This window comes from Babylonia areolata, chromosome 10 (genome assembly GCF_041734735.1).
Source record: "Babylonia areolata isolate BAREFJ2019XMU chromosome 10, ASM4173473v1, whole genome shotgun sequence".
Taxonomy (NCBI): Eukaryota; Metazoa; Mollusca; class Gastropoda; order Neogastropoda; family Buccinidae; genus Babylonia; species Babylonia areolata.
The window spans coordinates 36518322-36543330 of record NC_134885.1 but is presented as its reverse complement, the minus strand read 5'-3'; the positions used below and the strand labels follow the sequence as shown (position 1 = coordinate 36543330).

Genomic DNA, 25009 nt, shown 5'->3' with positions numbered 1-25009 from the left:
GGGGGGGGCGGGGGGTACGTGCACGTGTGTGTGTATGACTCTGTGTGCATTTGCATGTATGGTTTTGTGTGCCACAGTTCAGTCGTGACTTAAAAGAGGCATGTCTGTATGTATATATGATTGTATGGATATATGTATGTATGTATGAAAGCATGTATATATATATATATATATATGTGTGTGTGTGTGTGTGTGTGTGTGTGTGTTTAAGAGCCTGAAAAAAAGGCTTTGATGAAATTAAAGCATGGTCATTTTGAAAACAGTTTAGATCAATTGAATCATGCCTTTTAAAAAACATTTGCACCTATGCCATTCATTTAGCAGTCTTTGAAGGACCCAAATCAAAGCCCCTCACCCCCATTTCCTTAACCTGTCTGTCTGTCTGTTTTCACTTGTTGAAAGGTGCACAAAAGGTGCATGCAGTTATGCTGTGCATAGGTTTACTTGATCTGTCACACACCTGCAACCCTGGACACAGACACACAAACGTGTGTGCGTGCATGTACACACACACACACACACACACACACACACACACACACACACCCCACTCACACACACACACACACACACACACACACACACACACACACACACACACAGAAAAGTGACAAAAAAAACTGTGTCTTTTTAAGCTGAAGTATATTTATAGATTTATTTTATTTGTTTTTTTAAAGACCTGGTCAGGAATGCCAACGGATATTCAAGGCTCAGTTTCCCCAGGACACAGAGCAGTCGAAACAGAAGGTATGTGTGTGTGGGGGGGAGGGGCTGGGGAGGGAGTGCACATGTGTGTATGTTTGTGTGTGTATGTGTTTGAATGTGTGTGTGATTAAAATCTTTAGAACAGACAGATGAAGGGGGAAAAAAATTAAAGAAATATATAGATACATAAATTCAGTTCTTCTTCTTCTTCCTCTTCTCCTCCTGCTTCTTCTTCTTTATTATTATTGTTGTTGTTGTTGTATTAGCAGTGGTATTATTGTTGTTACTCATGGTGTCATTGTTGTGGTCATGATCATCATCATCATCATCTTCTTCTTCTTCACCCTCATCATCATCTTCTTCACCATCATCATCATCTTCTTCATGATATTTGAAACCATGTTGATTGATGATGACTTTGTGTGTGTGCAGCTGCTGGGCTTTGGCGTGAGCATTCTGGATGGGATAGATCCGAACGCAGACAACTTTGTTTCCTCAGGCATCCTGCACACACGCAACCAGCAGATCGGATGTTTGGTGCGGCTGGAGCCCAACCGACAAGCTGAGGTGAGGTTTCGGGTGTGGGTGTGGGTGGGTGGGTGGGTTGGTGGATGGGTGTGTGGAGTGGTGTGTGATGCTTGGGTTTGGTGTGGATGGGAATGTGTATTGTGTGCACAGACGTCTGTGGGTGTGGGTGGGTGGGTGAATGTGTGTGTTGAGTAGTGGGTGGTTTGTGGTTTTGGTGTGGATGGGAATGCGTATTGTGTGCACAAACATCTGTAGGTGTGGGTAGGTGGGTGAATGTGTGTGTTGAGTAATTTGTGATACGTGGGTTTGGTGTGGATGTGTATGTGTATTGTGTGCATAAATATCCTGCATTAGCATAGGATGGTCAGATTATTTGTCAAGCACAAATGTTTTAATCTTTAACTTGTGTCTGGTCAGATCATGTCTCAGTCACTATTTAACCTTTTACTACACTTATTTCTTGTGAGATTATTTATCAGTTAATTTTTATCTTATTTCTGATCAGATCATTTGTTTTGTCAAGCAATAATTAAGTTGAAACTTGTTTTCGGATGCATCATTTAACAGGTAGTATTTAAGCTGAAATTTGTGTCTTATCAGGTCGTTTAAAAAAGCAGTATTTCACTGTTTCTGGCTGCATCATTTATCAGGCAGTAATAAAGTTGGTCCTGGTCAGATCATTTATCAAGCAGTATTTTAGCTGAAATTTGTGTCTCTTATCAGATCACAAATAAAGCAATATTCACCTTGTTATTGGTCATCATTTATCACGCAATACTAAAGTTGTTTCTGTTGTTACCATTTATCAAGCAGTATTAAAGCTGTTCCTTGTTTCTGTTGTTACCATTTATCAAGCAGTATTAAAGCTGTTACTCGTCATATCATTTATCAAGCAACATGACAGTTGTTCCTGGTCATATTATTTATCCAGCATTTCTGGTGTGTTGTTTGTGTGTGGACAGATGTATCGTCTAACGGTGCGGTCCACAAAGAGCAGTGTGGCGCAGACTGTCTGTGATCTACTGGAGACCCAGTTCTGAGGCTGAAGGGGCCGCAGCTGTTGTACAGATGATGGTCGGACAGGAGGAGGGAGGGAGAAGGGGGTGGGGGAGGGGGGCGGGTGTTTTCCTGGCCCCTACCCACCCCCCAGCCCCTCTTCTTTTGGGGGCCAATGGTGTTTTCCTGGCATATTGTGAAGAAAGCATGGACATCAGAGGCTGACGTGAAGAAAGAAAGAAAGAAAGAAAAAACAAGCAAAAAGGAAACCAAGGATTGTATGGTTACCAGTTGTCATTGAGAGGGAAAGAAAACAGGTTTTGGAACTGGTCACAGGAGTGTGTATTTTGTGTTGGCAGAAGGCTGCATTGACTTTTTTGTGATAGATTGTGTCTGTAGGGAATGTTGTCAGAAGACTTTGGGAAGGGAGGGGAGGGGAGGCATTCTTGTCTTTGTGGCACCTAGGTACACCAGCTTCGTGTTAAAAGGAGAGTTGGCAGACAGGCACCTAAAGCAAATAAAGTGTAAGTGATAGTGAGAATGGGGCTTAAACGATCTAGGGCTAGTAAAGGTTTACCAGTATTCAGGTTGGTGAAAGTGCATCATTTTCCATGAACTGAACTTGATGAAAGTAAGTGTTGTCAGTTTGTCACAATGATAAGCATATCAAGGTTGTGAGAAGGGATAGCTTACTTGTACACAATTTATTCGACATTCTGGTCAAACGTTCTTTCTGGTTTCAGGGGCTGTTTGGTGTGGGGCATTTGTGAGTGCGATTGTTAGCCTACGCATGCATGCGTGTCATCAGTTTTCCAGTTTGAAAAAAATTTGAACGGCTTAGTTATAGCAGGCAGAGACACTTCACACGTTGGGTGACAGATCTTCATCAGCAATATATTGGTGAATGCTCAGGCCAGAGCAGAAGGCATTGGGAGGGAATGCGTGTTAGACAGTTTTTACGGTGACCTCGACTGATACTGTTCAGTCTTGTTTGTAAGGATTGTTGTGTGATTGTTTTACAGATTTCATATCTGTACATTCTCAGCCATTGATGAATGCTTTAGGTGTGTTTTGAATGCATAACTTCAAACAGGACAATAGATAAGGTCATTTTATAAAAAAGTTTTGGCAAGACTGAATTCAAGAAGACGAAAAAAAGAAAAGAAAAGAAAACCAAGATTAGTGAGAAACTTTTGTAGAAGGATTTGTTGATGACTTGTGTTTTTAATGATAAAAAAGGTATTTTTTGTAGCGACATGGGTTTTAAAAAAGTCCAAAAAACATGTCGAATATGAATAGAAGGTAAGGAGTACTGGTATGATTATTTCTGACCATGGGATCAGAAATGGCTGTCCAGTCTTCAGTAATAGAAATGTTTTTAGTGCTGGCTGAGATTTAGGTTTGTGCAATGTGATCTTTTTGTGTTGTGTTCTGTTTTTATACAGTCTGGTATGTTCTGAATTGTTTAAAAGTCTTTTAGTCTGCACACCCTGTCTATAATGCTTCTGTTAGAAGTAGTGTCTGCCGAAGGACTAGAGTTGCTTTTTTGTTTAGGGTCGGTTTTTTTTGTTTTGTTTTGTTTCTTGTTTTTTTTTTAGAAGGCTTCATAGCCTTGCAGCTGTGCATAACACAATGATTGTCAGTATTATTTTAATCAGTGTTGTAATTATCGTAGTGCTCAGCGAGTAGTTTCAAGAATCATGAAATGGCAACATGGGACCGCTGTTTAAGGTAAGTCATTTTTCAGCAATACCAGGCAGTACCCAGGTGTTTCTCTCCTCTAAAGTTTGATCCATGCTTCTTGCAACGTAAAACATGACGAGTGCACTTCTTCTGCGTGAATATTGTTTTGTTTTATTTTTTCCTGCCACAAAATCAGGTTCATAGTCACTGGACTCAAATCTTGGGTTAGATTTTCCCCTACCCATACGGAAATGGTTATGACTGACTCCAGTAGCTATAGATTTCTCTGCCTGTCCCTGTCCCTGTCTCTTAGATTTGAAGAATACGTCAAGCCTGAAATCATAATCCTTGAATAAAAAGTTGAGTTCAGATTTCTCTCTCTCTCTTTGTCTCTCTCTCTCTCTTCTTGAGGACTGAACAAGCCTCAGAGCGCTCTTTGCAAGATTTAAAGATTTTGCCACTCTCTTTTCTTGGTTTCTGTGAGAAAAGCATGAACACACAACCAGAGAGTAAGGTTGTTCCACTTTCCTGTAAATTTTTTTTTGTAGCTGTGGGTAACTTGGGCCAGTCTGCTGAAGGTGACAAAAAAATAGTTGGGCAGGAAGGGAGGAGAGAAGGAGAGATGAAAGAAAAAAACAACAACCTCACCAGACCTCAAATCTCAGTGTTACACAGATTCCGTATCGTAAGTAGCATGCCTTTTCTGCAATCATGACATTTTGATCAAGTACTTGTGTTTTGTTTTGTTTTGGATTTTGTTGTTGCTGTTTCTTTGTTCCCCTTTTTCTTAGGTTGTAGTTTTCTTTCTGCATGACTCTTAAAGTAAGACAGCACTTGAGACCAGCTCTGGGTTGCTTGTGCAATCATGGCCTGAGCATAATTTGCTTTACAGTAAGAATTTCTCTAATGTTTTTGAAATGGGAGTAGAGGTATGAAAATTCTTACCACCTAGAAGACTTAGTACATGCTAAGATTGCTTTTCAACTCTAGTCCTAGCTTTTTTAAATAATGTTTACAAATTTTGAAAACAGTAGAACTTGTAGCTTGTTCAGATTTTAAGCATATGCTCAAAACAACAACCGAAGTAACCAGTTCCATCGCAGTAGAGAAGTCATGTTTGACAAGGTGCACTGGAGCACATGTTCTCCTTAGAAGCAAGTAATTCGAAAAGTAAATGTATTTTGATAGGGTAAATTGTATTACGTGATTAAGACTCTCGCATCACCTGTGGGAACATCATCTGTAGATGTGTTGATGTTATGATAAAAACAGAATGTGGATCACTTTATCAGTTTATGTCTTATTTGTTTGAGTCTTTAAAAAAAACAACACCACCAGCTTATTTGAACAGACTGCAAATAATTCAACCAACATATCAACCAAGTAATTCAACCAACCAACCACAGACACACAACAGAGATTTTTTTGTTCTTTTTCTATATTCTGAGGATGGAAAACAGGTGCAAGGAGAATGGCGGTACAAATACACCATAGTGTGTTTAAGCGCCCATGACAGAGGCCACTCGCTCAGAGCTGTACCATCTCAGATGTTAAAGTTATGCAATAGCATGCTTTCAGACACCGTGGTATAGTTCAACGATGTATTGGCTGATGCCCTTTGTACAAAGCCAAGTTGCTCTAGGAGGTTAAGTCGTGGATGTCTACCATGGTAGGAAGTCTGTGTGGCTCTCCAAAGGAGAGCCCGAGGTTGTAGACATTAGTTAAAGTGCACTAAAATACTGAGAACCAGCTTTTTGAGGTTGTGAAGCAGCCTGCAGTCAGTGAAGTGCTGGGAAAATTCTCTCTCTCTCTCTCTCTCTCTCTCTCTCTCTCTCTTGGGGTTTTTTTTCTCTTAAACATTGGTTAGTCTTGCTGACGTGGTTTGGAATTTTTTGATAGCCTGGTCATGTTGACCTGATTTGAGGTCAGACGGGCTGTGACCTGGCTGGCTGTGTGTACAGGAGAGAGAGAGAGAGCAAGAGAATGTGTTCAATCATTCCTGTTAGTGTTTTAGTCAATCAGTGTTGTTGTGTCTGTGCCAGCTGGTCTTCGGTCTGGTCTCTCCATAGATAGGTTGTAGTAGTTTGAGAACGAGAATGTTTGGTGATTTTCATATCTTTGGCTGTATGTATAATTTCTTTTCCTCTTTTTCACGTACAGCATCAATTATACATAACTGAATTATGTGTCAGTCAGTGTTTGTTCTTGATAGCATTATGAAGCATTGTTCATTGAGTAGAAGTGTTGATGAAATGTGTGAATAGAAAGTGTAAACAGTGTATGTGCACCATAGTTAATGAATTGCTCATGTTGTTTGTTGCAAGAGAGAGGGAAGGAAGGTTTGTCAGATTTCTTCATTCTACGTGATTCTACGCGCTCATTTTCTGTTATTCATGTCACGGATGAAAGGTGATTTGATGTGCTTGAAGATTTGTTTGTTTATTTATCTGTAAATTTGTTTTGTGGTTGTTTTGTTTTTTTCTATAATGTGTTTTTCTGGCTTCACAAAATTGTGCTGTCCAGAGATAGATAAATGGATCCAGATTATGACACTGCTTATGTGTCCTTATCCTGTTATGATTGTTTTTAACTGTGGATTTTTTTGTTTTGTTTTGTTTTTGTTTTTGTTTTTTTGTTGTTGCTGCAATGACGTTATGATTCTTTTTGTTTCTTTGTTAATGTATACAATTTTATTATGAATTATGAAGTTTGTATCTTAACAACCAATGAAAAGTGTGTATCCAATATAGATAAGAGTGCTGAATCCAAACTTGGTGTAAAACAGGGTTGGGGGTGGGGGGGGGGGGGGGGGGGGGGGGGGAAGCGTTTTTAGCGCTCCTATTGAACTGAACGACGGGCGCAAGAGCCGAGTGGTTAAAGCGTTGGACTTTCAATCTGAGGGTCCCGGGTTCGAATCACGGTGACGGCGCCTGGTGGGTAAAGGGTGGAGATTTTTACGATCTCCCAGGTCAACATATGTGCAGACCTGCTAGTGCCTGAACCCCCTTCGTGTGTATATGCAAGCAGAAGATCAAATACGCACGTTAAAGATCCTGTAATCCATGTCAGCGTTCAGTGGGTTATGGAAACAAGAACATACCCAGCATGCACACCCCCGAAAACAGAGTATGGGTAAAAACGGTCATACACGTAAAAGCCCACTCGTGAGCATACGAGTGAACGCAGAAGAAGAAATGAACTGAACAAGATAGAGAACAAGACAGAAAGAAATGATGCTAATGATTGATACAGATCATTGATGAACGCTTTCTCCAATCATCAAAGTTTAGTAAGCAAACATGTATGAACGAAGGTTTATGATGGAATATTTTAATGTTCTGGACATTTGGAATGTAATATGCAGTTGAAGTCTCTGCTTTGCTTTGATTGTGGTTGGATTGAAACCAAAGATGATTAAAGTCTCTGGTGGCATGGGTTTTGTTTGCTGCTGCTGCTGTTGTGACTTTCTGGCGACATTACATTTATGTTGGGTTTTTTTTTGTAATGTGCTTTGTTTTCACTGGCTTGATGATTGTGTCAGTGGTTTTGTGTTGTTGCTGTTGTGTTTTGTTTTTGTTTTTTTAACTCTTGCTGTTGGTACTAGTGGCTTTCCAGTAATAATGCCAGTGTATCTTCAGCTGTGTTTTACGGTGAATTTTTTGCACACGGTTGCTAAAGGTAATTATTTTCACCTGATAGGTTGCACAAAGGACATTGATCGCAGATTACCCCCATGGCCCAGACCATCAGACTTCATTTGCTGTCTTGATTTAGATGCAGGTTTGGGGTCATTTTTATTTGTGAGATTGTCATGTCCGGACTCCTCCTCCCATTCAAACTTTGTGAGGTTCATTCACTGAGAGTTCCTCACAGTTTTGGCTCATAGTTCTTCTTGTGTTTGGCTTTTGGTAGCAGCTGTGGCTGTGAAATGGTGGTATGTTGTTCTTATTTCCTGTCGCTTATTGCTTGCTTCCTTCTTCCTGTCGATGTTGGAAAGTGGGGGAGGGGAGGTGTGTGGGGAAGAAGGGGTGGGAAGCAGTTTTGGGGAGCAGAAGCAGATCCACATGTGTAGTACAACTTACTTTCGTGGATATCTCCAGGAAGGGGTGGTCTGTGCGTGCAGATGTGCAGGTACATGTAGTGTCAAGGCATTGTGTGTGTGTGTATGTGTGTCTGTGCTGTTACCGAAGCATCAAGATACATCATTTTGCAATAACTGTGCATGTTAAACAAGTTTGTATGATCAGCTTGTGTCCCTGTACTGCACAGTACTTTTGTGATGAAATTGTGTCCTTCAGTAACAATAACAGTAGAAGAATATACTGCCGGAAGCTGACTGTCGTGCCAACTCCAACCTCTCTCAAGAAGCAATTGATAAAAAGGAATTGATGAACTGGTTTTCAGGTTCTCTTTTTGCTTCAGCAATATTTTATTGTAAATTCAATTTGCAGTATTAAACCATGGGGGTACAGCAGTGCGTGAATATAGACATCAGTGAATTTGGTCCAGCCAGTAAGCTTCCTTTTCCTTGAATGTTGCTTGATAATGTGTCAAATGTGATATATTTATGTGTACATCAGAAACTCTCTCTCTCTCTCTCTCTCTTTCTCTCTCAGTACAGCAGGCCAGCACTGAAAAAAGTATTGTTTGAGAAGCATGATGAAATGCCCATTCCCTTTTGTCCCCCTCCCTACTTCATTTAATCTTCATCAATAATGACTTACCAATGCCACTCACAGTTAACACCCTTTGTTGTTGCTTTTGGACACTTTGTTTCTGTCTTCACAGCACTCAGTGAAATGAGCTCCTGGACTGTGCACATTCCATCTTTATTCGTGAAGAATTAGTGACCCGATCATTGTTGTCCTAATCTTTTGATGGTCCTCCATTTTTATTTTTCAAGACGCGTTATAACACCAGCATGACACCTTTGCCCGGTCTGGTGAAGAAGTGATCTGGTTGGTGTCTTAACTCTGCAGGCATTTATTATAACATTTCAGAACAGGTCTGAAAGTTCAGTTTGCGATTGTGTGTTTGGTTTTGTTGCTACCAGTTATTTAGTGCCATGGTGATGAAGTGGTGTTTTTGTTTGTTTGTTTGTTTGTTTGTTTTCCTTTTGTTCAAATGTGCACCTTACTTGGGGGGTTTGTCCCAGTCTTGCCTTTGTTTACATGTTGGTTTTTAATTGTTTCTGTGTGAGGGAAAGACAGGAAAGAGGGAAATGTGACAAGCATATGTTGTTTTTCTTTCATTTTGTGCACATCAAGGAAGATTGGAAACCATGTATATGTACACTGTGTTGTATTCTGTCCTGTTTTGAAACCACAGATTAGACTTTCCCCTTTTTAAAGCTGTTCAGTGGATACATCTGATCCATTTTGATGACAATTATGTGTTTGTAAAAACTGCCTTTTTTTCCCTTTTTTAAATTTTTTTAATAAAAAGAAAGGAACCTGTCTGTAGACATGTGGTCCTGTGTCAGCTCTGTATGTCACGCTTCATGTTAATCTGTCAAATGATTGCGCTCAGATTTCTTTTTCGAGGTTTAACTGATGGGTGTTTGTATGTGTGTTTGTGTGTGTGTATATCCCTGTAGAAAAAAAATGAGTCAGCTTATTATAGAAAATAAAGAAATTTGAAAGATACAACTCCTTTCTCTACAGTCTGTATTCATGTATTTTGATTTTTATGTCACTACATTGGCTGCGGATAGCAACTGTAAGCATATTGTCTCCCACTCATTTCAGCCTTTGTCCATAATACTCATGAATTATGATTTCCACCTTTATTACTCTGTTGGCATTCCTTTTGTTTTAAGTTTTAGTTTTTGTTGTTGCTTTTCTTTTCTTTTTCTTTTCTTTTTCTTTTTTTTTCTCTTATATATATATATATATATATATATATATATTCCTTGTCAATATAAGTTAAACTTTATCTTGTTCCTCCTCGACATGTTCCCTCTTTCTGTGTCCTACCTGTTCCCCTGCCCTGTCGCCAGACCCTAATTCACTCATCATTTCGGGAAAGCAGAGAGAGTTTTCGATTGATTCAAGCATGGCTACGTCAGGGAGAAACGGTAACAAAAAGAGAGTCAGAAGATTGGCAATTTACATATGCTCATTTACTAAATACTGGTTCACAAGAAAATGAGGATTGAGTAAGTTTCTTGAATTTTAAAAGTATCTGTGGACTTCTTTTTTCTTTTTTCTTTTTTTTTTTCTTTTTTTTCCAGTCTGAAAGACTTTTTCAGTTACTTTCCACCTATACCCCTCTCTGCCTCTCTCTCTCTCTCTCCCTCTCTCTCTGTTGTAATAAGATGGGATTGTCATGGTCATCAGAATTATTCGCTCAAGTGTTGAGACATATCATTTCTGGTCTGTGGTGGACAGGTTTTGTTTTTGTTTTTTATTTAACCAAAGACAGGCAAGACATGGAAATGGAACAAACTGCAATATATATATATATATATATATATATATATATATATATATATATATATTTGAGATTGAATAGGAGTCAAAAAGTACCTTACAAGGAGCATATTAGAATTGCGAGTCTGTTATTCCTTCTGTCTTACTGCCCTCCCTTTGTATTGTTAGCATTGTTTGTTTTGTGTTTTGGAGGATTTTTTTTCATCACCAATTCACCCACTCCTTTTTTATTTGTATTCCACCCATGCTGTTAATCGTCTCCCTTTTTTTTTTCTGTGTACACCCAGTCTTTTTATCCTGTCACATGTAGTAATTTTGCATTGCTTATTTTGTGTGTGTGTGTGTGTGTTTTGTCAGCTTCCATTTGATAAGCATGTAGACACATTTACAGCAGTATGTTAGTGAAAAGAGCATCAAGTGTCAGTAGCAAACATAACACGCATTTCCATGTGTACCTGTGTATATGTCGTCAGCACACCACAGTGATGTGCTGCTCATTGTATCTGGTATGTGAATGTGTACACACACACACACACACTGGTCATCTTTTATCAACAACTGTTTTTGGCGCGCGTTGGTGCCTGTGTCGACGAAAGGGGTCAGTCGGCTTCTGCACAGGATTCATGCACCGCGTGGTTTTGACTGATGAAGAAATAAAGTGAAAAATACTCTGGAGTGAAATGTTTGTGTGTGTGTGTGTGTGTGTATTTATGCCTGTTGATCTGTCTGTCTGTCTGTGCTTGCTTTTGAGAAGACTTCGTTTGGTGTGTTTGTGTGTGAGCATGTGTGGGTGCACATGGCTGGGGTTCACTGAGCAAGGCTCGTTTTCTTTCATGATTTTTTATCTCAATCTTTCGCCATCTACTCTTCTTTCCCTGCATTATGTTTTGAAATATTTACCTTTTGTCATTATCATTAATATTCACTTGTTCATTTATTTACTTGTTTATTATTATTCATTTATTTACTTTCTTTTTTTCAAGGCCAGATGCTGCTTGGTCAGGCTTGTGTCGTGTAGTGTATGTGGAATAGTTCAAACGCAGTGATGCCTCCTTGAGAAACTGAACTGGACTGAACCGATTGAAGAGACTTCGTTAGGAGCAACTGTGTTTAGTGTGCAGTCACTCATACTGGTAATTGTTGACATCTGGTTAATTTATCTATAGTATTATAGATAGTCATGTCCGACTCTACCAGAACAGCAGAGGAAGCAACTGCTGTCCTGACTATCTGGGCTAGAATTTGATTATAGTGGAGAGTGTCTTGCCCAAGTTACATCCCCACTCTCTCTCTGCCAATGTTTTTTTTGGACAGTCGGCATTGGGGTAATTCTTAAAAGGCTGTCTTATCTCCGTGAGATGACAGCCTTCAGCTGATGGGTACACTCATCAGTGGGGGTTAGGGGGTGCACACGGGAGGGGTAGTACCTCTAGAGGGGGGGCTTGTCACGCTCTTCCGGGACTGGTTCGTCCTCTAATGGTCCCCACCGGCACCCAGCTCTCACCTATGGGTCCTAGAAGCTGCTAGCATGCGGCAGCGCCCAACCCCCGGGCAATGGCTTTGACAGGCTGGCTAAACAAGGTGAGGGTAGCCGACGGGTCTCAAACCCTCGGTGAGTAAGGGCTTGTCTACCCAAGCATGTGAAGACTGGATCCGGTGGACTCTGCGGAAGAAACCTTCATGGTTCAACAGAGAGGAAGGCGGTTGCAGCAGAGCACTGTGGAGTGCTGAGGGCAGGTTGAGGCACATAGGACATCCTGGTCATCCACTGCATCCGTTTCTATCTCCAGTCGTCTTGACCTCGTCTTGCCACTGGATACAGAAGGTCTCGGACAGGAGAGTGAGGTCGACGGTGCGCAACTCCTCCTCACTATAAACAAAGTCATCGCCCAAGTCATCAGTCATCCTTCATCCCATACCATCTTTTTCCCCCAAGCCCTGTGGCGACAGGCGAGTGACGAAGCGACAGGTGTGGGTACACTGGCAGTCGCAGCCGCGGACCTGCACACAGGCGGCTCAGGCCATAGGGTCGTTTTTCACCGACTGGAGCAGCGGTGGAGATCGGCAGCCCCGTGAGTGACTGAGCAGCCCTCTTCAGGACAGCACTGCTCACATCCATGGCATGAGGAAGGGACTAGAAAAGGTGCCCTAAACATTGCCTGCTCCACCCTAGTCAGCATACCGCGGCTGACGGGGACCCTACTCAAGCGGTCGACACACAAAGGAAAGAAAGAAGAAAACAAGGAGCACCCCATTGACCATTGTCACATGGAACGTGCGTACGCTTCTGGACAGAGGCGACTCAGACAGACCACAGAGATGCACAGCACTCATTGCGAGTGAACTAGGCAGGTACAACATCGACATCGCTGCCTTAAATGAGAACCAGACTGGCAGAAGAAGGCGAACTCTGAGCGAGGCGCAGGCTACACCTTCTTTTGGAGTGGTCGCGGACCTGAAGAGAGACGTGAGGCTGGAGTTGGCTTTGCAGTGAAGACAGCCCTCGTTGGCAAGCTGGCTGGCCCCCCGAAAGGAGTGAACGATCGCCTGATGATGATGAAACTCCCTTTATGCAACGGGAATAAATTTACCACCATTGTCAGCGTCTACGCGCCCACCATGACCAACCCGGATGAGATCAAGGACATGTTCTACGAGGACCTGAACGCTGTCATCACCACTGTTCCCAACGCAGACAAGCTCGTCATTCTTGGTGACTTTAACGCGAGAGTTGGCTGTGACAGCACCTCCTGGGAAGGCGTGATTGGGAAGCACGGGGTTGACAACTGTAACAGCAATGGTCAATTACTCCTCCAGACATGTGCCGAGCACGACCTTCTTATCACAAACACCGTCTTCTGCCTCCCTTCTCGCAACAGGACGTTATGGATGCATCCTCGCTCTGGGCATTGGCATCTCATCGACTTTGTCATCATCAGGAAGAGGGACAGGCAGGACGTACGAGTCACGAGAGCCATGTGCGGCGCGAGTGCTGGACAGACCACAGCCTTATCGTCTCCAAACTCAACCTCCGCATCCAGCCCAAGAGACGACCTCAGGGCATGAAAGCACCCAAACGCCTGAATGCCAACAAGCTGGAGCTAGGCAACATCAAGCAGAGCTTTGCTGACACCCTGGAGGAACGCCTTGAGTCCACCATGCTGGACAACCAGAATGTGGAGGCAGCATGGGGTGCACTGCATGAGATGGTGTACAACACTGCCATGGAGTGCCTGGGGCCTTCTGCCAGGAAGCAAAAAGACTGGTTTGATGAGAACTGCACTGAGATCAAGCAGCTGCTGGAAGACAAACGTCAAGCCTACAGAGCCCACATTGAAGATCCCAAGTCACAGTCAAAGAAAGACATACTGAAGAGCGCACGCAGCACCATCCAGCTGAAGCTGCGGCAGATGCAGGATTCCTGGTTGAGCAACAAAGCTGATGAGATCCAGGGCTTTGCAGACAGGAACGACATGAAGAACTTCTGTAACGGCCTGAAAGAAGTCTACGGTCCCACCACTTCCGGATCTGCTCCACTCCTCAGTGCTGATGGTTCTACCCTAATCACTGACAGGACGGGATCCTTGAGAGATGGGCTGAACACTTTGACAGCGTACTGAACCGCCCTTCCACCATCAATGATGAAACCATCGACCGAGTCCCCCAGGTGCCAGTCAGTGAGTCGTTGGATGCCATTCCAACTTTGGAGGAGACCCAGAAAGCTACCCGTCTGCTATCCAATGGCAAAGCCTCTGGCTCAGACTCCATTTCAGCTGAGGTCTACAAAGAAGGTGGTATGGCACGAGGCAGTTCCATCATACACCTGTACAAGCGCAAAGGAAATCGTCAGGCCTGTGACAACCATCGTGGAATATCCCTGCTGTCCGTCGCAGGCAAGACTCTGGCCAGAGTGCTACTCAACCGTCTCATAGCGCACCTTGAGCAAGGTCTCCTACCAGAGAGCCAGTGTGGCTTTCGGAAAGAACGCGGGACTATCGACATGGTGTTTGCTGCCAGGCAGCTCCAGGAGAAGTGTCAGGAACAGAACGCCGACCTTTACTCCACCTATGTTGATCTGACCAAGGCCTTCGATACTGTTAGCAGAGATGGCCTTTGGAGAATCATGGCGAAGTACGGATGTCCCAGAAAGTTCATCACCATCATACGGCAACTACACGATGGGATGCTGGCCCGAGTCCAAGACAACGGAAAGACTTCAGAACCATTCCCTGTCTCCAATGGAGTCAATCAAGGGTGTGTTCTTGTCCCCACCCTGTTCAGTCTCATGTTTTCAGCCATGCTGACAGATGCCTTCAGAGACGCTGACATAGGCATTGGCATCAGGTACCGCACAGATGGCTCACTCTTCAACCTCAGGAGGCTTTAAGCAAAAACCAAGGTGAGGACAGACACCGTCAATGACTTCCTGTTTGCTGATGACTGCGCTCTCAACGCTGCCTCCGAAGCTGACATGCAACAGAGCGTCAACAAGTTCTCTGCTGCCTGTGACAACTTTGGCCTCACAATCAGCACAAAGAAGACTGAGGTGATGCACCAGCCAGCTCCAGGAAAGCCTTACGTTGAACTAAACATCTTCATCAACGGGCAACGACCGAACGCGGTGGACAAGTTCACATACCTGGGCTGTACACTCTCTCGCACAGTTGTCATCGACGACGAGGTGAATGCCAGACTCGCCAAAACCAGCGCTGCCTTCGGCAGACTCCATAAGAACGTTTGGAACAGGAGAGGTATCACTCTGGAGACGAAGCTCAAAGTATACAAGGCCGTAGTTCTCACCACACTGCTCTATGGATGTGAATCACGGACGGTCTACAAACGCCACTCCAAAAAGCTGAACCACTTCCACACCACCAGCCTCAGAAAACTTCTCGGCATAAAGTGGCAAGAGAAGATCCCTGACACAGAGGTGCTCACTCGTGCAAACTTGCCCAGCATCTACAGCATCTTGATGCAGGCCCAGCTGCGCTGGGCAGGCCATGTAGTTCGCATGCCAGACCACCGGCTCCCCAAGAAACTGCTGTACGGCGAACTCCAACATGGCAAGCGCTCCCATGGAGGCCAAAAGAAGCGCTTCTCTGAAGGCTTTCAACATCAGCCACGACACATGGGAGCTGAATGCAATGGACAGACCAAAGTGGCGTTCAGCTGTCCACAAAGGCGCCAAATCCTGTGAGGCCAACAGAATCGCTGCAGCAGAGCAACGCAGACAGGCCAGGAAAAGCAGTGCCAGCAAGTCCCCGACAGCCGTCACCATCCCCTGTCCACACTGCGTCAGAACCTTCCGGGCGCGGATTGGCCTGACCAGTCATCTGCGCACTTACAGAGCCCAACCCACCCACCCCCAGGATGACTAGATGGTCCTCGTCGATCCCGACGGACGAAGCACACACTCATCAGTAGCAGTGAAGGGGTCAATCCCATTTCTCTGTTCATGTACACACAATACCAAAACCTTAAAGACCCTGCATTGCATGCCAGTATTCAACGAATTACGGAAACATCAGTATAACCATATGTACCCAGCTAAAGCTAGAATATGGTTGCCTAAATGGCGGGGTACACAAAAAAGACGGTCTGTGAAAATGGGTGAATGCAGAAATTGTATCCTACAATATGATTTTTGAAAAGAATGTGTAAACATTACACCACTCGCAGCCACACACACACACACACACACAAAAGAATGAAAAATGACAATCATTGTTTCCTGTGACTCTCTACCTTCGGTAATGCAGATTGCAACACACCTCTCGCTCACTCTCACTCACATTTACATACACACACGACGCACACATGTACACACACACACACACACACACACACACACATGTACACACATATACATGTAAAACACACACACACACACGTATGTTAACCATTCACACAAACACCATACATGAACACACACACACACACACATACACACAAATGTATACACACACACATATTCACACATACAAATGCATAGATAGTGAGCAGCTGTGGGTCTAATCTGACAGGAACACAAGGCATTACACACATTAGAACAGAACAGAATATGTCTTTATTACCAAGTGTACCGGGGTCACAAAAATATTGGGGGGGGGGGGGCGGATACTACATACATAGGTATGAACATAAATCGAAAATCATACACAGACACAGTAGATATTAGGATACATACATGAGCATATCAATACAAAAACTTGTGCATACTCACACTTTTATGCACACACACACACACACACACACACACACACACACATATATATATATATATATATATATATATATATATATATATAGGTTTTCATCATTCGTGCCATGACCACACTTTAATAGCGCTGTTGACACGGTGTGTTAATGTCCACCGTAGTGATAATGACACATAGCGCTGTTGACACGCAGCGTTGATGACACGTAGTGCTATCGATACACACCTATTTTGATCGAGGAAGGCCTACGCTACTCTTGTTTTACGCGTTTATAAAAATGGTAGGATACTCGGAGTGTGTGTGTGTGTGTGTGTGTGTGTGTGTGTGTGTGTGTGTGTGTGTGTGTTGTTGTTATTGTTTTGTTTTTGTTTTTTGTTTTTTAAATAGGTTTCATGAAGTCTCTGATTATTACTTTGTAAGACAGTGACTGAATGGTCGCCACTGGTTTATCGATCAGCTGAGTAAGGATAAAGAATTTGTAAATTGGTCCCAGCTTTAATTAAACTCATTATGATAACTTTATTGCTATCATTATGCAAGCCAGTTCTCATGCATTTTTGCTAACGTTCACATTCGTTGTTTTCGTCACCACTTACACAGGTGTTCATTTAAAAATAATTTGTGGATAAAATGGAAAATTATCGGCAGATGACAATACAAATGACAAAAAAACAAGCAAGCCCTTCCTCCCTCCCTTTCTGTCTTCCCAACCCGTCTTCCCACGTCCCTTTGGTTAAAAAAAAAAAAAGAAAGAAAAAGAAAAGAAAAGAAAGAAAGAAAAAAAGAGAAGAAGAAAGAAAAGGAAAAAAAAGGCAGTGACAAATTGAAAAGAGACGGGGGGTGGGAAGACGTGCATGGGCAGATAATGAGTTTCAGTTTCAGTAGCTCATGGAGGCGTCACTGCGTTCGGACAAATCCATATACGCTACACCATATCTGCCAAGCAGATGCCTGACCAGCGGCGTAGCCCAACGCGCTTAGTCAGGCCTTGAAAAAGATGATGAAACAAATTACATTTAACACTGAAAAATGCAGAGTACTTCATTTTGGTAAAGATAACCCAAAATACATTTATCATATCAACTTTGATGATGTAGAAGAAACTGAGATAGAAAAAGATATGAGAATTTTGGTAGACACAAAATCTAACTTTTGAACAGCACATAGCCTAAATGCTACAGAAAAAAAAGGCAAATAGAATAGCAGGCATGATCACCCATTTTATCCAGTATATAAATAAAGATGTCATGGTACCATTAGTTAAATCATTAGTAAGACCAATGCTGGAATATGGTAATGCGGTATAGTCCCTTTACCTTAGAAAACATATTGACTTGATTGAAAATGTACAAAGAAGATTTATCAAGCAAATTTATAGAGATGGGTTGTATGTCCTACGAAGAAACTAACCAGTTTGAAACTCCCAAGCTTGGAATATCGCAGGTTAAGGGGTGATATGATTGAGACATACAAAATTCTACATGGACATTATGATAAGAGCACTACACAAAATCTTTTCACTCTTAGAGGACAGTAATCATACCCGCTAAAACTAATGAAGACATTCACCAATCAAACCTTTTTCACAATTTTTACCAGCAGTGTTATTAACTCCTGGAATAATCTGGCCAGTAACATTGTCACTGAAGGAACGCTTAATTAACAATTTTAAGAATTCATTAGATAAACACTGGAAAGATTATGGCTTCCATGTTAATTTCTCCATAGGAAGCTAGCCACAACACGAGTAATTGCGCACTCTAATAAAAAGTTGGGGTGTTTTTTTTTTTAAAGAAAAAAAGTCCCAATGATCAGGCAAAAGGCTGATAAAACCTAAAAACCTGATATGATAAATTATATTTGAGTTTTTAAAGCGGCTACGCAGTGACGTAACAATTGTATTACGTCATTCTATTACGACACATTTGGGTAAAATCTTCCACAGAAAGCTATTGTTCTTTTTCTGATCTGATCGCAACAGTGGCCTGTCGCCAATAGGATCTAGTAAGTACCTCATCGGCAAACCGTGAATTTGACAACAACGTTGTCAGACAACCAAAATGTGACGTGAATTCTCAACCGTGTGTTTTGCCTTCTGCAAAGCGCTAAGAGACTCCTCTTTGATAATTTTCATGGGGGGTGTCCACGAGGAGGACCAGATCTACGAACAACCGAAACATCAGAATTCTGGACACGATTTTCGGATTATCGTCTTCATGGGGCCGTGTTTGGGTAAAAGATACGAAACTAAGGAAGTCTCAAAGCGATTCCTGGTAGACGACAGTCACTTTGTGGCCGTGACGGTCGCCAGAAAAGCCAAAGCCCATGCATCGAAGTTGAAACATAAAGAAGACGCCCCGCTGCCTGTGTGGGTGTCCCGGGGGATGCCCCATGATCGACCAGAGCTCACAGATTTGCAAAAACGCATCGTTCTCGAGTCGTGGGTCTTCCTCCGCCCCAACATGCTCAAAATCGGACAAATTGCCTTCAACGAGATGGTAGCCGTGACGCCCCTATTGGCAAAGATGTTCAACAAGTACGAAATTCTGGAGAAGAATGAGGAGAACGAAAAAAAACAGGCCTACATGTGCCGGAGGGGCAGGTACCAAGTTATCAAGAGTCATGTTGATAAGGTGGGTCAGAGTTGCCGATGTGGCCCGAGGCTGCTTATTTCAACTACTCCTCGGTCAGATTAAAGTGGAATCATCCCTTTGGTGTCCCGGTTGTTGTTGGTTTTTGACTCACTTGTGTAAACAAAGTGAGTCTCTGTTTTAACCCGGTGTTCGGTTGTCTGTGTGTGTGTCTGTGTGTCAGTGTGTCCATGGTAAACTTTAACATTGACATTTTCTCTGCAAATACTTTGTCAGTTGACGCCAAATTTGGCATAAAAATAAAAAAATTCAGTTCTTTCCAGTCATCTTGTTTAAAACAATATTGCACCTCTGGGATGGGCACAAAAAAATAAAAAATGAAGCCTAATTATATGCAAACTGCATTTACTGTTATGCTTATATTTTTTGTATTCTCTAAACATGGCACTTTGATCTGATATTCTGACCCAACAACAAGAGCAGTCATTATTATCATTTTTTGTTCAGACAGGAACTTCTTTTGCTAAGCATGGAAGTTTTATTTATTTTGCAAACGTTTTGGTGCAGTGTGTAAAGAAGGGAAATTACTCTGTAATTATGCTAGGGGACTTAATTTGCTTTAAAACTGATCTTTCTCATCTTAAACATTACATTTTGAAATTATACTCAATACATAAAAAGCTTGGATTTTTTTTTTAAGTGTATCACAAGTGAGTCTTGAAGGCCTTGCCTCTCTTGTTGTTGTTGTTTTCGGGTGCGTGTCCATAGTGCTACACGTTCGTTAGCGGTATCGCCACGTCTGATAGCACCACGTGTCGATAACACTACTGCGTTCAGTAACTGTTATCGTCTCTAATGGCGCTGGTGGGGAGTTGGAGGTTGTGAGGAAGTGGCAGATGAAGGGGGATAAGGTTATAAGGTTATGTCATCAGTGTGCTACGATGTTTTCTTTTGTTTGGGTTCGTTTTCTGACTTTGCGAAGTGTGTGTGTGTGTGTGTGTGTGTGTGTGTGTGTGTGTGTGTGTGTGCGTGCGCGTGTTTTATGAAATGTATTTCATTTTCATGTAAGCATTATTCAATTGATAACTTTTATTGTTTGATAGATTATGGTTTTTGTTTGTTTGTTTGACAAAGCTGTTTTGATACTTGTGCGATATGTTTATATCTAACTGGATTATGCAAGGCGCTTTGAGCAGCATTGGTACTGGACATCGCGCCATATAAAAGTTTTGTATCATTTATGATGATAATGGTTGATGGAGATAATACGTTTATAACAAGCATTAAATAGAAACGAGAACAATAACTGTCCAGTTTAAGACCAGAAGATTGACAGTTTGGGCACCTCTGCTGCAAGTTTCAGTTTTTTTCAGTTTCACTTTCTCAAGGAGGCGTCACTGCGTTCGGACAAATCCATACACGCTACACCACATCTGTTGAGCAGATGCCTGACCAGCAGCATAACCCAACGCGCTTAGTCAGGCCTTGAGTGCATGCTTACATATTTGTGTACCTATGAAAGTGGATTTCATTTTACGTAATTTCGCCAGAGGACAACACTCTCGTTGCCATGGGTTCTTTTTCAGTGCGCCAAGTGCGTGCTGCACACGGGACCTCGGTTTATCGTCTCATCCGAAAGACTAGACGCTCAGTTTGATTTTCCAGTCAAACTTAGGAGAAAGGGCGAGAGCGGGATTCGAACCCACACACTCACGGACTCTCTGTATTGGCAGCTGAGCGTCTTAACCATTCTGCCACCTTCCCCCATCTGCTGCAAATACATGTAAACTAAAATATCACACTTGTTATAGAGACATCAATACATTCCTCAAGAAGAAATTCGAAATAGAGCATTTCATTTTTCACCAAAAGAATAAACATTGTTGGCGCTAATATTCTGATATGATAGATCTCTCCATTTACGAACGCGCGCGCGCGCACACACACACACACACACACACACACACACACAAGGAGAATGATGGTAAGAATTTTAAGCCTAAGACAGACCATAATGACGATATCACAATACGTACGTTGGGGCAACCTCCCCACTAACTGGTTTATGTTGATGGTAAGAGTTTGGCCCCACGGCGGTAACGTCGATGTAAAAAGCGCACTGGACCTGCATCATACGATTCTGAGTGTGGTTGTGTGTGACAGATTCGGGCTGGGATTGTACGGGTGATTCCCCTTCCCCCCCCCCCTTCCCCCCCCCCCCCCCGCCCCCCTCATCTCTGTGCTGTTCAGTCGATCAAATTATTTAATGGCATGACGGCATGAGATAATGCAATAACAAAATAATGTTTCACATATACATACATTTGTAATAGTATTTCTTCTTTTTCTTTTTCTTCTTTTTCTTTTTCTCCTGCCTTCGTGGGCTACAACTCCCTCGTCCACTCGTATAATTTATGTACGAGTGGGCTTTTACGTGTATGGCCGTTTTCACCCCCGCCATTTTGGCAGCCATGTAAAAGTGAAATACATTCAACGCGTACAAGAGAACATAATGAAAAAAAAACCAACTCAAGTTCTTTCGCTTTCTCATTTAAACTCTCCAACCTCCAATTCCTCCCCAAGCCCCAATCGCCCCCCCCCCTCTCTCTCTCTCTCTCTCTCTTTCTCCTTTAACCACCCCACCCATAGGACAGATTCCTCTTCCATCTCTCTCACAACGGCGTTGTCCCGATTCGTCAATTCCCACTGTTCTAAAAATACATGGATAGCTCATTGGCCAGGAAAGCTGAAGCCTACTGGACACCATATTGATTCTCGTATCTGGACCGTCAGTCCGTTGACAAGTCGTCTGCTAACTGGTGGTAGTTTCTGAACTGTAAACGTGTATCTTCGATGAAAACGTGTTATGCATGCCCCACGACATGCTAACTGTTGTGTCTTGATTGAAATCTGCCAATGGTTTATCTACTAAAGTTATCACAGGAAAACAGTGCAGTGACACGTGGCGCAAACTTGCTGTGGAGACACACACAGGAATGTCAGCATAACTGACGCCGCGAGCAAGTGAATCCTCGGCTACACATATGAAGTCACCGCTTCGCGCTATGCTGACAGGAGTAGCAAAATGGCTGATAGAACAATTCCACTGGCTTCAATTTACTAGTAAAGGGGCTCAAAGAAGGCATGCGCTATCCGTGTATATTTTTAGAGCAGGAGCCCATTCCCTATTCACGTTTCGCCTATACCTGAGTTGCCCATCATCAGTTGCTGTGTGTGTGTGTGTGCGCGCGCGCGCACGTGTGTGTGTGTGTGTGTGTGTGTGTCTGCGCGGGCACGCACGTGTGTGTCTCTGTGTTAGATATAATGCTACTCACTGCATTGCTGGCCCGGTCTCTTGTGTTGACAGTCTGGTCTCTGTATCGCTAATTTTGACACCGCAGAATGAATCAGTAGCTGTTTTTCAAGTGGAGGTGACAGAATAGTTAAGACGCTTAATAAATCTGCCAATACAGTGTTCGGTCAGGGTTCGAATCCCGCTCTCGCCCTTTCTCCTCAGTTTGACTTTAAAGTCAAACTGAGCGTCTAAACATTCGGATGAGACGATAAACCTAGGTCCCTTGTGCAGCATGCACTGGGCGCACTGAAAAAAGGAAAAAAAAAGAAAAGAAAAAAAGAACCAATGGCAACCGATGTTGTCTTCTAGCAAACTTCTAGAGACGAAACCGACTCTGATAGGTACAAAAATATACGTATGCATGCACTCAAGGACTGACTGAACGCGTCAGGTTATGCTGCTGGTCAGGTATCTGCCCAGCAGATGTGGCGTGGCGCATATGGATTTTTCCGAACGCAGTGACTCCTCCCTGAGAAACAAACTGAAACCGAAACTCTCACCTGATACTTCTCCAACTCCCTCTTCTTTAACCCTTTCGCTGCCAGGAAAATAAAATTTAAGTGAAATCTATTTGCCAGGGTTTTTTCACAAAAAACGGGTATAAATTTTCAAAAAATTCTGTGCTCTTTGTTATTGGAGAAAGACCCATAAAAGTATATATTTTCTGAAAGGTAAATGAATAAAGAATACAAAACACATGATGTTTTCCCATTTTATGCATTTTAAGTGACATGCTGTTGTTTTGAAATCTGTGTTTTGTTTTTTTGTCACATTTTCAACTTGTTCATTACAAACATTAGTCTGGTAATTTGCACAAAAATATCACTTTCTGGACAAATGGATATCTGCACACACAAAATCATACTAGAACAACCACAATATAAAAAAACTGAAAAAGAAATAGATGCATTGTGACTTCTGCAAGTGATAATATGGATGTGAGGCCACGCCCCCTCAGTCTCCACCCCCCCTCCTCTTCACCCCTCTCACACCGTCACTTCATCAGACCGCGTTGGCTGAGTGCCAAGAAAACAGCTCATACGGTGCCCTGCTAAAAATTCGTCTGCTAGAGTTGAACAGCCTGCATCACTCACTGATAGTTGTATCTTGGCCACTCTCTTGATTGCTCCCTTTATTTTCTATCAAATCGTCCTATAAATGTTCACCACTGTCTTCTCCTTCGAATTTATGCTCCAATTCTTTCTGAGCATTAGCTAAAGAAAGTAATCTTGGTTGATTTAGTTCGCCACGAGCGCATGTCTTGAGCACGGAGTCAGTCCGACATTTTGTTGAGCGAGCGAGGAGAGGAGCCAGGCAAAGACTGCGGCCAGTAACCCAACCAAAACGTTCAAATAAAGGACTGCCTTATGACGCAGATGGTGTTTCTAGCTATGAATAGAATCCAGAAAGATTCCCCAAGCTAAAGCTACCAGCATTTTTGTCAACGAACTGAATGCAAAGCAGGGAAAAGTCAGAATATTTCGATGACGAGTTATCTCGTCATGCAGGCAGCGAAGCATACATGCTTGCCATGACGAGTTATCTCGTCATGCAGGCAGCCTAGGGGTTAAGCCGCGCTTGCTACCCCCCCCCCCCCCACCAACCACACACACACACACACACACACACCCCCATGTCCACCCCTCCCCTCCCCCGCCCCCAACCCCCATCTCTCTTTTAACCACCACCACCACCCCTACCCATGGCTCCTATACCCCACCCCACCATCTCTCACTACTCTCACGCAGACACCAGACTCCATCTAGATAAGATATCCATTGACATCAGCAGACGCTTTGCAGGTGATGATCACTCTGGACAAGCTGCTGTCGGTGCTGAATGACCCTCAACGGTTCGAGTTCTTGTTGCACGAGCTGGGCGACCGGCACGCGGAGCGCACCATCCGCATCGAGTTCTTGGACATAATGATCCCCTGCTACATCATGGCCATCCACCCCGCTCTAACCGATAAGTGGGCCTCCAACATCGAGGACGCCTGGGCTGCCTTCTTCAGGCATATATTGCACATCATGAAAGAGTCCATCGTTTTCTAAGCTTCATTGCCCGCGCGTGCTGCTAGCAAACTTTACATGGTCATTGTTGTGTTGTTGGTGCTCGTGAACAGGTTTGGGTACGTGAGCACAACCTGCACTTCATTAAAGAGTTCATCGTCTTCTAAGCTTTCTCGCCGCGTGCTGCTGCCAAACTTTGATTCGTCACTGTTGGCTTGGTGGTGCTCGTGCACCGGTTTTGGGTACGTGAGCACGTCCTACACTTCATGAAAGAATTCATCGTCTTCTAAGCTTCATTGCCGCGTGCTGCTAGCAACTTTTGTTTGATCATTATTGGGTGGTGGCGCTCGTGCATGGGGTTTAGGTACGTGTGCACGTGTACCATCATCATAGTCCTGTCCTCGTGCACGAATCTTGTTACAATGTTTATCCACGGGTCTTGGTACAGCCATGCTCGAATTTGGTCACTGAAGAATCTGTTGGAACGTTT

At 43.1% G+C, this 25009-nt stretch overlaps 2 protein-coding genes across 2 annotated transcripts in view; both read left to right on the top strand.

Annotated features, from left to right (window-relative positions):
* Positions 1-6711, top strand: part of LOC143286971 (AP-2 complex subunit alpha-2-like) — a 48966-nt gene extending 42255 nt beyond the window's left edge. Inside the window, exons 22-24 of the mRNA XM_076594959.1 lie at positions 678-747; positions 1138-1272; positions 2196-6711. Of these exons, the coding sequence (XP_076451074.1) occupies positions 678-747; positions 1138-1272; positions 2196-2273 (283 nt within the window). The 3' untranslated portion in view covers positions 2274-6711. The remainder of the gene's footprint in view (positions 1-677; positions 748-1137; positions 1273-2195) is intronic.
* An 11982-nt stretch (positions 6712-18693) lies between these two features.
* On the top strand, positions 18694-24561 carry LOC143286345 (uncharacterized). The gene is made up of 2 exons (XM_076593887.1): positions 18694-19194; positions 24310-24561. The coding sequence occupies exons 1-2, from the start codon at positions 18694-18696 to the stop codon at positions 24559-24561; spliced, it is 753 nt and encodes a 250-aa protein (XP_076450002.1).
* The last annotated feature ends 448 nt before the right edge of the window (positions 24562-25009 follow it).